At 42.0% G+C, this 12,926-nt stretch overlaps 1 protein-coding gene across 1 annotated transcript in view; it reads left to right on the top strand.

Annotated features, from left to right (window-relative positions):
• atrn (attractin) overlaps positions 1-12,926 on the top strand; it is a 136,246-nt gene that overhangs the window by 108,078 nt on the left and 15,242 nt on the right. Inside the window, exon 27 of the mRNA XM_044167851.1 lies at positions 4,241-4,348. Coding sequence (XP_044023786.1) covers positions 4,241-4,348 — 108 coding nt within the window. The remainder of the gene's footprint in view (positions 1-4,240; positions 4,349-12,926) is intronic.

Below are 12,926 nucleotides of genomic sequence, written 5' to 3'. Positions count from 1 at the left end.
AGCATAATGAGTTGCTCATTTGCGTTTTCATTTGTTTCTGCGTGTTGACTGCTGTGGTGGCAGCGGAGAATGTACAACATCAAGACATTAGACTGGGCATGTTGGATCCTTCAGCCTGTTTTTATTTGTGTAAATGGTAATGAGGCAACTCTTTGCCATTGCGTTTGGATTCATTCATACTTTATGGGTGTTATTGTTCCACTATTATGCATCACACTGTTTCCATTTATAGTTTCTGCTTGTAGTTTTGCTTGTCATGACTGATTTGGTTTCTTTCCGTTTGATGTGTAACAATATTGATTGTTATAAACCCTCTCTTATATTGTATTTCCTCCACAATAATGATTCTGGTTAGTCACTGGATTTAAGCACTTTTATGTTTTATTAACTTGCAAATTTGCAACTTCCCTGTACAAACAATATCAAGAGTTCAGAAAACATGCCATGCCAGCTTTGTTACTAATAAAGTCTGAATGGCCTTGTGGTTAGTGAGCAAATGTGAGTAAAAAGGAAAATTGGATGATGATTGATTCATTCAGGCAGTATCCAGGTAAGTTACACACCATCGTCTAATCGCCAGTTCAGAGTACTTTCAAAATGTGTCATTGATTGACAGGTCCCACTTTGACTTAAAATGGTTAAAGGAAAACATTCTTAATCCCTGAGAATTGGATATGAGGATTCCACATGACTCATGTTTGTCTGTTCAATATTAAGCTGGAGCCAGGAAACAGTTAACTTACCTTGGCATAAAGACCGAAAACATGGGGAAGCCACCTAGCTTGGCTCAGTCAAAGGTAAAAAAAATCCGGCCCCCAGCACCTGTAAAGCTCACTAACAAATGTAAAAACGACAAATTGTGGTTTCTACGGGGGTTATGTGCTTTTGTCCTCTTCTATTTCTGGGAGCAGTGACTTTTTTGTTTCAGTTAAACAAAGATATGTGTTAATTAGTGAGCTTTAGAGGTGCTGGTAGGCTGGCAGTAGGGCTGCACAATTAATCGAAATATATTATCGAAATCGCGATATGGCCAAGTGCAATATCCAAATTGCAGAAGCTGCAAATTTTTGATAAAGGTCAAATGTGTGACAAAACCGCATTATAATGAAGTACTTCAGTGCTGCAGAGATGCCTTGGCCTACAAATCATGTTCTCCAGATGTAAGAAAACATGTTTGTTTGGTACAGACCCCAACAAATGTCACATAATCATGGTTTTAATAGTTTTTTCGGTGAAAAATTAAAATCATTCCCACTAATTGTGAATTATATCGCAATCGTAATATCTGTCAAAATAATCGCCATATGATTTTTAAAATATTTTTTTACCATATTTCTGGCTGTAGCTTCATATTTAATGGACACAGGAATGGTATTAATCTCATGTATTACTCAGCAAGAAGGCAAATAAGCATATGCCCTAAAATGTAAAACATTTTTTTTTTATTTTTTTTTTTATTAGTGATTCGAGGAAAATAAAGGTGGGGGAGGCCATCTCCCATGTAGGGAGACTGGGATACAGGTACACATCTACAGGCACATACAGGAATTTAAGTTGACTTGCTCCACAAAGAGAATCCGGGACATTAAATTTAGACATTTTTTGCTCCTTGTCAGGCTTTACTTTAGAGAGAAAGAGAGACTTTCCCTCAAGCTGTTTTTGTAACTCTTGGTAATGATCTGATAATAAGGCATGTCAATAACCACAATTGACAGCCTCACAGGGGGATGAAAACACCCAGCAGATTAATTGCAAGCTATTGAGTCGACCGGGAGGCCATCAGCCGGGATGCCGTCGACGTCTCGTGTAATTCTTGACCCCCGCGTGAACACACATCAACACACAAATGCCACCTATGATTTCTACCGTATGTACTTTAAAGTTGAATTGCAGTGGAGCCCTTTATTTGCACCTGCACCAAAAAAAAAAATAAATAAATAAATTTCTAGGTGGTATTTGCATTGTGCCCCCCCCCCCTCAAAACCTTACACGGCAGCGGCGGATAGCCCCCACCATTGAGTCTGATTCTGTCCAAGGTTTCTGCCTCTTAAAGGAAGTTTTTCCTTGCCACTGTCACCAAATGCTTGCTTATGGTGGGATTTGTTGGGTCTCTGTAATTAATATTATAAAGAGTACGGTCTAGACCTGCTCTATAGGAAAAGTGCAATGAGATAACTGCTGTTATGAATTGGCGCTATATAAATAAAATTTAATTGAATTGAACCTGTTCTCTGCCGACGACTCACTGTAATGAGACAGAGACCAATGGATTGTGTCAAACGTCTTTTGATTGTTTGTCTACACACACAACTCCACACACACAACCTGCATCATGCTCCATCCTTGATGTTTGACTTCAATTTTGAGCTGAAGTGTTAGGCGATGTATATCAAACAAACGATCAATTAGACACTTTTTCCAACACGTTTGACTTTCTTTTTTTCCACCACTGACTTTTTTGACTCCTTTCTGTCAGTGTTTTTCCTACTAGTGCATCGGTTTTTTTGATTTTGTTTTGAGGGGCTTGCTGCTGGTATTCAGGTCTTGGTGTCTTGACAGTTGACGCCGTTTGTTTCTCTATTCCTAGCACTTTGACAGTCGACGACACAGGTGCATCGCCTTGTTTACTGTGGTCTCTGGCTTTCTTCATCCTCCCCCTCCTCTTTTTTCTGCCATTGTCGTCTCCATCCCTCTGCTCCTCACGCTCTGCAACTTTCACATGATTACCATCCTCATCTTCCTCTTTCCCCTTTTCTTCTTCTAATTCTCCTTATTTCCTTGTCCTCTTTTTCTTCAGCTTCTGTTCCTTCTCTCATTCCCCCTCCTTCCCTCATAATCACCTCCCTCCCTCCTCTTCCTCTGGCCAAGTTCCATGTTATAAATCAAACCAAAATGAGACTGCGCCGCTGCCTTGCAGTGGTGGAAAGTTACATTTAAAGTAAACTTACCCAAGTACACTACTGTTCACTATTTCCATTATATGGTTGTTTATACTTCTGCACCACTACATTTTAGAGGAAAATTAAGAAATAATTTTCACTCTCGGGCTTATGACTAGCTTGTGCTTGTGCTTCTGTCTATCTTTCACTTTCTCACTCTCACTCTTTTTGGGTATATGTGGGTGGGTGTGTTTATATTAGTGGGTGGGCAGTGGATAGATTTATGGATGAATTTTTCTTTTAATATGTATTTCAATATTTTCATGTCTTATTTTATTCAAATTTGTTGTATGTGAAGCACATTGAGCTTACATTGTATGAAATGTGCTATATAAATAAATTTGACTTGACTCCACTATATTAATTTATGGTCAAACAAATCAATGATTACTGATTTATAAAGCATTAAAAGCACTGTTCTGGATAATGAGAACTTATACTTTTGAGACTTAAAGCTGCATTGATTAATATACAAAAATGTATCAAATGGCCATGTGTAATGTGAAAGGTATTGCTTATAGTGATGACTCAACTCTGCAGCTCCAAGGAGTGTTTGAGCGTCTTTCAGCTCATTGTTTTGGTTTTACGGCTTCCAAATGAATTGTTTTGGTTCAGTTTCACCACTGGTTTTCATTAAAAAGGCTCTGATAAACCCACTCTACGCTACCTAGACAGACACAGTTAGGACTAGCTGGTGAACATAGTGGAGGATTTAGCAGCTAAAAAGCCAGATATTTCCCTCAGGAGAGATCTAAAAGAAGAGAATAGATGAAAAGACTAACATTTGTATGATGGCCAAAAACATGACTCCAAATGAATGCTAATGTTACTCTGTCTGTTGAATGTGTAAATAGGCAACTCTTTACTAACATGTTCATCATATCAGCTTTATAAAATGATATGTCAGTTTTGTGTTTACACCTTGTTGCTTCCACCATGTGGGCAAAAAGTCGATTATTGGCGTTTTTAAGCACATTTTGTTGATAAGACTTCTGTACTTTTACTCACGTAAAATTTTTATTGCAGGACTTGCAACACAGTATATTTACACTGTGATGTTGCTCTTTTTACTTAAGTAAAAGATCTGAATACTTCTTCCAGCCTTGCCTCCTTGATTTCAATTTGTTTGTGAACTAGTCCTTTAAAAACAACTTAAGTGTTTTAATAAATTCTATTCAGTAACTAGAGATAAAACACATTGACACCATGCTGTGCAGTTGATTGGAGAGTAGACAACAGAGAATCTGTGTTCATTGGTCACTGACCTTTGCACTCCTCTTCTCCTTCCTCCTTCTCCATAGCAACTGCTGAGGGAGATGCAGCAGATGGCCAGCCGGCCTTTCGCCACCATCAATGTCGCCTTGGAGACGGATGAGGAGCCACCTGACCTGATAGGAGGAAATGTCAAGGTGAGCACAACCTTTTTTGCAATCACCACCAAACCCCAGAGATCTACCTTGTGTCTGGGCTGACAGGATGGCAAACAGGGAAACTCCATCCATCATTGGGGTCATCGCTCATCCTCCCTTAAGTGGGAGTTCGGTCTTGTGCCCGTCTACTGCAGTTTGTGATTACAGTCACCCTGTAGTGATATATATTCCTCACACCATCTGTCTTACGTCACTCTTTAAGATGATTCCATTCATTTTCAACAAGCCAAGGAGGCTAAATTGAGGAAGAAGAGTTTGAAGTGTAGTGCAGGTCTAGTCCACCTAATGAGGGTCAGTGCAGTGTACATTTGCTGGGACAGTGTGAAGGCCGGATGATGGTGATGAGTAACACATCGCATTATACCAGTTATAGCCAGTTATTGTGGGTAGGCTGTGAATTCTAATGAGAATGAATTCAGTTAACCCTGGAGTTAAATACATGCAGATGAGAGTAAGGTATTGTAGATTAAGCCTATACTTAGAAATGAGATAAGAGTTTCGTTCCAACATTGAGATATTCTTCATTTGGGGGAAGAAAAAAAAAATGAATGCCTACTTTCAGGAAACGTTTGCTGGCATGAAAATAAAAGACCATTAGGGGACACTATTAAAGTCATGCTTCATCTTACAAAACAGCCTTGTTTTGGTGCATCGAACCATCTGTGTTTTTTAAATACTGACAGAAAAATCGAAGGTAGCAATTTCTATCCATATGGATATACAGCTTTTTGGAACAAAGCCATTCATATAGGAGTGCAAGTGAAGGACAGAGTCAGTCTTAAATTATGGCTCTAAATTTAGAACAAATTATGACACTTACATTGGGACTGCATTTTATCAGACCAGGTCACAGGGCCAGGTTCAAGTTCTCAATGTAGGTCCTGAAGTGAAGGTTTGAATCACATGACTTGAAGTCAAGCCTGACACAATTTTATTTAACTCCCAAGACGAGACACAACTCCAAACCCCTCGTTTTTGGTTTCTGGGTGTGTTGCTATTGTTTTAGTCTAGCTGCAAAAACAAAAGTAAATATTAAATTAAGCCAAAGTTTTCAACCATATGATATTTGTTAAATCAAACAACTAAGATCAATAAGCAACATTTCTGTAAGGAATGTAAACTCAGAAAGCTATCGTCTTTTTTTATTCCACAAAATATTCTTCCTTGTCAAAACTTACATTACCCACAATTCAACAGAACCGCCTACAGTTCGGTCAGGGTTTGTTTTGCTAATAGCTGCTAATGTAGCCTCAAGCCACTAGGCCCAAGCAGCGATGAGGGGTGGGCTACAGTGGTCTGGTAAACTCATTTGTTTCTAACTCCACACAAAAGGTTTTATACAACTTGTGTCCCCAAGACCTGTAAACAGACTTTGATGTGTAAATAAGTTCCCCTTTAACCTGTAAGCCTCTCCCTATTACCAAACTAAGAGAATCTTTGAACAGATTTAGTTGTGAAATTATAGAGTAGATTTTAATATGGAGTTCAAGCACAGTGAGAGCTACAGTGGTGTTGTAGTAGTATCAATGTACCAGATTAAAAGTAGAGCTTGAGCCTGTTGAAATAGTAGAAGGGTAGATTGAAATGTAAAGATGAAGCTGGAGATGAGGGCTCAGAAGACTTTATTATAGAGAACAGTTTGACGTACCAGTGGAGTTTAAGTAGGCTAGAGCAGATTTAAATGCCGATACTGAGCATAGAGGCAGCAATAGAGAACATTTAAAAGTTGGAATTGTGCAGAGTTATAGAAATTGCAGTTGAGTATTGGCCGGGCACAGAGCTGCTGGCAGGTATACCTGTGACTGTGCACTTCGTGATGAATGACCTCTGAATGCAGATGTAGTGCAGAATTATAGGGCTGTTTCGGCAGGGTGGCTCGGGGGCCCCTCGGCTCTGACAGGGGCCATGCATCTCAAGGGGCTCGGCTCCCGAGCACAAGGTTACTCCCAGCAGAGGCTGCAGGGCCCCTCGTGAAGATCAGCAGCTAATCAAATCCCTGCTTGAACAGAAACGATCTACTACTTCTCTTTTGTCTTCAATTTGCTTCTCTTCCCTTCTCTATTCGCTTGCCTCTTTCTTTTTTCTTCACTTTTTCCGCTGCTCTCTATTTTGTCCCTTTTGTTAATGTTCCCTCCTCTTCTCTTCTTTTCCTTTCTTGTTTTTTTCTTTTCTGTTTTTCTCTGTTCTGTTTTTTTCCTCCTATGTTCTTTGCGATTTATCATATTTTCAACTCTTTTTGTCCTTTCCTTTTCAACTTTTCTCCAATCGTGTCCTCTCATCTCCTGCTTTTACCCCCCTTTTTTGCTTTTTTCACTTTAGGTTGTCTTCTGTTTACTATTTTGATCCCTTCTCTCTTTCTCTTTTCACTTGTCTTTTCTTTTTCTCTTGTCCTGTTTTTCCCTTCTATTAATCCCAGTTTTTCTCTCCTTCTCTTGTTCTTTTTGGTTTTATCATCCTTTTTGTTATTCTTTTCTTTGTCTCTCTTCTTTTCTCTTCCATCTTCTGCTCTCTTCCCTTTTGTCCCTTTTTCTTTTTCTTCACTTTTTCAACTGTGTTCTCTATTTTTGTCCCTTCTACTAATATTAATTTCTCCTCTTTTCTTAGTGTCTATTCTGTTCTCCTCTTTTCATCTTGTATGTTCTTTTCAGTTTATCATCTCTTTTGTCTTTTTCTCTCCTCTCTCCTGTTTGTTACCCTTTTTTTCTTTTCACGTCATTTTTCCTTCTCTGTTCAATGTTTAGTTCTGTTCACTTTATTGATGTTCTTTCGTTTCTTTTGTCTTTTGCATTTTCTTTTTCTTATTTCAAATTTTATTCACTTTTTCTTCTTTCATCTTTTATCTTTACTTCTCTGGTATCTTTCTTTTATTTTATTTTCTTCTCCTCTCTCGTCTCCTGTTTGACATCCTAACTTTACTATACTGTTCTCCTCTAATTTACTAGCCCTTTACTGATCCTATCAGCTATCTGGGGTTTTCTGTTGGCCTTATCTGCTGGTTCTGTTTGTGTGTGTGTGTGTGTGTGTTTTGTGTACTTCTGCATGTCGGTGTGGGTGCTGGCGTGTGTGCATGCATTGTGCTGCTGTGTTAAAAGAAAAAATGCAGCTTGCTGTGGAAATCAGGCACCCTCCACCTCCTCCTCCGTCTCTGCTTTACCTTTTCTTCTACTCTTCTTTTCTTCCATTCTTCCTGGCCTGCTCTCCTCCTCTCCATCAGGGCAGGAGAAGCCCAGGAGCAGAGATCCAATTTAGATCTTCCTCCTCAGCTTTCTCTGCCACCACCAGCTCAAACGGTGAGCGCACACTATCCTATCTCCTACCGGCTCAGATTGAGTGACTCGGAGCAGGTTCTTCCCCTTGTTTCCATGCTGTTTTATCAGGACGCTACCCACTATTGGAGTATACAGGGGGCCAGGCGCCGCACAGTGCGCTGAAGATCATTAAAGTTGTTTATAGCCTCGGTGGGAAGTCCAAACTTGCTCCGCCGATGAGATATATTCACTCGGCTTCTGCCAAATGGAGCTTGCGGCCCCGGCATCACGGGCAGATGATTACCTTTGTGACGCCTCCTGCTCTGCTTTTATTTATAGATACCGTGGGATGAGAGAAAATCGGGACATGTTATGCAAAAAAAAGGGGGGGGGGGGGAGCAAAGAAGCTGTTCTGGTTTATCTAACGTGATTGTGGTGCACCATTATCTTCACCTCCACTCATTATATATGGCATTAAATTATAGGCATTTAGCTGATTTTTATACCAATTGTGCAAGGGTGATAACCTTAAATTCCATGATTGCCAGTGTTACAGGCAAGAAAAAGTAAAGTCAAAACACCAGAGGAATACTCAAATATCATTTCTAATAGATAAGTGCACGGTAAAGACTTGTGTTTCATACATTTTGAATCTAACAGACTGACTTACCGTTTTGTTGAGATGCACATGCGTAACGAGGCGACAGCACACGGCAGATTTTCTGGATATTTTCCATATGATGATGTGATGAGAAGAGGCAGGGTTAGGTCTTCTTCAACAAGGAACACAATTATACCTTTAACATCTGAAGTTTTATTTATATTTAGAAGTAAATTGCCTGTGATGTTATTTATAGTATCTTTCATAGCAAGAATAGTGTTTTCTATAATGTGTTTCTGCAATGTCTCCTGGTTACCTGGAGAGAGGAAAGTCCAGAACTTGTTTTAGGTAAGCAGATATCGAGTGGTGTATCCCTGAAAACTTAAAAGATGTTGCTGGTATCCACTGGTGACTTAAGATGAGGCACTGCCTCTCTCTGAAAAAAGGCATTTTTCTTTGTTTGTAGTAATCAGAGACATTAAGCTTGCGCAGAAGTTACACTTTTTTTTTACAAAGACCCAGCTGTCTCAGGTCTCCTACTGAGTAGTTCTAGGTTTGACCAGCTGCTGAAATTCAGAATCAGAATCAGAATCAGAAATACTTTATTGATCCCCGTAGGGAAACTCTTTGTTACAGTAGCTCGTCTTTACGTCAGTGCACACAGGAGAAAGTACTAGAAAAAATAAACACTATAAAACAGGTCAGAAATAAATTAAGTATCCTGTCGGTATAAGATAAACTAAGTGTCAAGTACCAAGTGGGTTTACTGGTTGGTGATGAAAGTACAGTCTAAAATACAATGTAACTCCTTATGTAATAAATAATATTAATAAGCGGAGGTGCATGTACTGTCGAAGAGTAATTGAGGTATATAGTTTCAGTAGCAATAAATAAGAAAAAACTAACAAGGGGAAAACTAATATTCCACGGAGGTATTACACAGAATATTGCACAATTTATTAATTATGGCGGAGATGTAATGCTCAATGTCCAGTTTAGTGACCTAGGGTCAAACAGACTAACCCTTAGAGGGAGGAGTTAAATAGTTTGATGGCCAGGCAGGCAGGAATGACTTCCTGTGGCGCTCTGTGGTGCTTTTTGGTGGGATGAGTCTTCCGCTGAAGGTGCTCCTTTGCTTGGCCAGCACGTCATGGAGCGGGTGGGAGACACTGTCCAAGATGGCATGTAGTTTGGCCAGCATCCTCCTCTCTGACACCACTGCCAGAGAGTCCAGCTCCACCCCACAATGTCACTGGCCTTGCGGATCAGTTTATTGAGTCTGTTGGCGTCCGCTACCTTTAGCCTGCTGCCCCAGCATGCAACAGCATACAGGATAGCACTGGCCACCACAGACTCATAGAACATCTTCAGCATCGTCGGGCAGATGTTGAAGGACCTCAGCCTCCTCAGAAAATAGAGGCGGCTCTGGCCCTTCCTATAAACAGCCTGAGTGTTCTTGGTCCAGTCCAGTTTGTTGTCTAAGTGTACTCCCAGGTACTTGTAGTCCTCCACAATGTCCACACTGACCTCCTGGATGGAAACCGGGGTCACTGGTGCCTTGGCCCTCCGTAGATCTACAACCAGCTCCTTTGACTTTGTCGCATTGAGCTGCAGATGGTTCTGCTCGCACCATGAAACAAAGTTACCCACCACAGCCCTGTACTCCGTCTCATCACCACCGCTGACACATCCCACCACAGCAGAGTCATCAGAAAACTTCTGAAGGTGGCAGGACTCTGTGTGGTAGCTGAAGTCTGTGGTGTAGATGGTGAAGAGGAAGGGAGAGAGGACGGTCCCCTGAGGGGCCCCAGTATTGCTGACCACGCTGTCTGACACACAGTGCTGCAGGCGCACATGCTGTGGTCTGCCAGTCAGGTAGTCCACAATCCAGGACACAAGGGGGGCATCCACCTGCATCGCTGCCAGCTTCTCCCCCAGCAGGGCAGGCCAGATGGTGTTGAAAGCACTGGAGAAGTCAAAAAACATGATCCTCACCGTGCTTGCCGGCCTGTCCAGGTGGGTGTGGATGCGGTTAAGCAGGTAGATGATGGCGTCCTCAACTCCCAGCCGGGGCTGGTAGGCGAACTGAAGGGGATCCAGGAGGGGTCTGACCATGGGCCGCAGCTGTTCCAGCACTAGTCTCTCCAGGGTCTTCATTATGTGGGAGGTCAGTGCCACCGGTCTGTAGTCCTTGGAGCCACTGGGGCGTGGCGTCTTCGGCACAGGAACGAGGCAAGATGTCTTCCACAGAATGGGGACCCTTTGAAGACTCAGGCTCAGGTTGAAGGCATGCTGAAGGACTCCACAAAGCTGGGGGGCACAGGCTTTTAGCACCCCGGGGCTAACGCCATCGGGGCCTGCAGCCTTGTTTGAGTGGAGCCTCATCAGCTGTCCTCTCACCTGGTCAGCAGTCAGGCACACAGCAGAAGTTACAGGTGGGGGAGGGGGGGAGTCGTCAGTCTGGAGAGGGCCGTTAGCCTGATGGGGAGGGGGGAGCAGAGTACTCAGAGGAGCTTGAGGGCCGACAGCAGCTGAGTTAGAGGGGGGATGAGCAGGAGCCGGTGTGTCGAATCTGTTAAAGAACAGATTCAGTTCGTTGGCCCTGTCCAAGCTGCCTTCAACTCCTCTGCTGCCAGTCGGTCTGAAGCCAGTGATGGTCTTCATGCCGCTCCAGACCTCCCTCATATTGTTCTGCTGGAGTTTCCTCTCCAGCTTCCTCCTGTACTTCTCCTTGGCTTCCCTGATTTTCACCTTCAGGTCAGCCTGGATTGCCCTCACCTCCTCCCTATTACCATCAGTAAAGGCCCTCCTCTTGGCATTCAGAATGTCCTTGATGTCCTTTGTTACCCACGGTTTGTTATTTGGATAACAATGGACCATCTTGGTTGGGACATTGCAGTCCACACAGAAGTTAATGTAGCCAGTGATTAACTTCTGTGTGGACTGCAATTCATTAAAGATGTTGGAGTTGGCCATTGTTAACTTGGTTTTCATTTGTTTGTAGAACATTATATGGTTTAAAATGGTGAGTACTTTGACAGTCAGTTCCATGTCAAAGAGCTGCACTCTATCTGATCCATTTCACATCTAGTTGCCTAGTCGTGTTTCAGATTGAGAACCAAAATTCTAATTTAGTAAGATAAAGTTCTCTCACTTATGTTATCTTCATTATCTTCATTTTTCTGCTGAGTTTAGTTTAAATGTGTTGCAATATGGCGTTATTATTACAGGCTGACAAAACATTTTCTTGGCAAACAGAAGCCAACTGAATAAAAACTCATCAACGTTGGCTCAGTGGAAGTGGCTGTACCTGGTGAGTCATAGCAACAGGGAGTTTGACTTGCTCTCGTCGCTGGTGGGGGGAAACTCACCCCCAGCTGCTGCTAAAGTAGAGATGAATGCAGCGGATGAAAGAGGAGCAGCATGCAGCCGCAGTGTATGCCCACATCTGTGTGTGTGTGGGGGGGGCTCAGCAGCGATCCTGCGTGCTGGGCTAATTACTGGAGGTAATTTAACAAAACCTTTTGCCGCTCTGCCTGGCCAGTCTAGATAACTCTCCGGAGTGGTACTGGTGGGGGAGGTTGGGCAGGGGGGAGTTGAGGGGAGTGCTTCAACGCTATAAAACAAAGGCATCTGCTGGGGGATGTTATTAACTCGCAGCCTCTGAAGAAGACCACGGGAAAAGACACTACCTTTGGGGAACATCTTAGGCAAAGAAAAAAAATCACATGCACAAAGAGTTTAAAAGGATGGATAATTGAATGTTTCAAGGTGTTTTGTTTTGTCCCCCCCCCCCCCAAAAAAGGACAAAACAAAGTGGGCATGTGTGTTGAAGGAGATAAATTGTGTTTTTTGTAGCACTGTTTTGTATTTGTCAAAAATTGAAAGTGAAGCATCTGGCTTGTACCCTCAGGTTGAAATTGAGGTTGTACATTGGATACAATATTCGTACTGACACTCTGTGCAATTGATTACGAAACGAGGACTTTTGAAATCAAAATGATCCCACTGTCACATCCCACATCAATCTGACAGCAAGTCTCTTCAAATTCCAAATTTATTTTGCAGTGCCTATTCCCTCTCCAGTTTGAATATGAGATGCTGGTGTTAGAAAATGAGAAACAAGCACATAAACACGCGAGAACCTAAGAGCAGCTTGCAGCTGCTGCAGTGGAAATTGGACTTGGCAGACAAGTCTTACACCAGCCCTAAGATGTGAAATTAAAAGCTGCCAGTCTTCTTCTTTTATTTATTTATCTTTTACATATAGAGTACAGATGTGTTCAGGTTATCACGGGCATCCCTCATTTTTCCAATTGTAAGCACACTGGATGAGAAATGCATTTTGCCTGAGGCAAAAACAGACCTGTGGACTGGAGTAAACCAAGCCTGGTTGGATTGCTTCTGGCAAGGCCAAAATAATTGTTTCATCTTTTCTCGTACCAAGGGATCGAGAAGCAAAATTAGCCAAGTGTGATATTGCACCACCTAATGTTGTATTGGAATAGTTGGCAGTATTTTCATTCCTGTTTCTCAGCAATCCTTGTAAGCTGCATATAATGATGTTCTAGCAGCATGATTTTGAAAATGGAAAGAAATGATCCTTATGCTGAGTGCTTGGTTGTCTTCTATCTTGTCTATCTAGTTATTGAGTCATCACTCATTTATCACATAAAGCTGTAAGTGATATTAATGTTTTAATGCCCTG

The sequence above is a fragment of the Siniperca chuatsi genome, linkage group LG15, assembly GCF_020085105.1.
Source record: "Siniperca chuatsi isolate FFG_IHB_CAS linkage group LG15, ASM2008510v1, whole genome shotgun sequence".
Lineage (NCBI taxonomy): Eukaryota > Metazoa > Chordata > Actinopteri > Centrarchiformes > Sinipercidae > Siniperca > Siniperca chuatsi.
The sequence above is the reverse complement of the archived record's forward strand: the minus strand, read 5'-3'. Positions and strand labels throughout refer to the sequence as shown.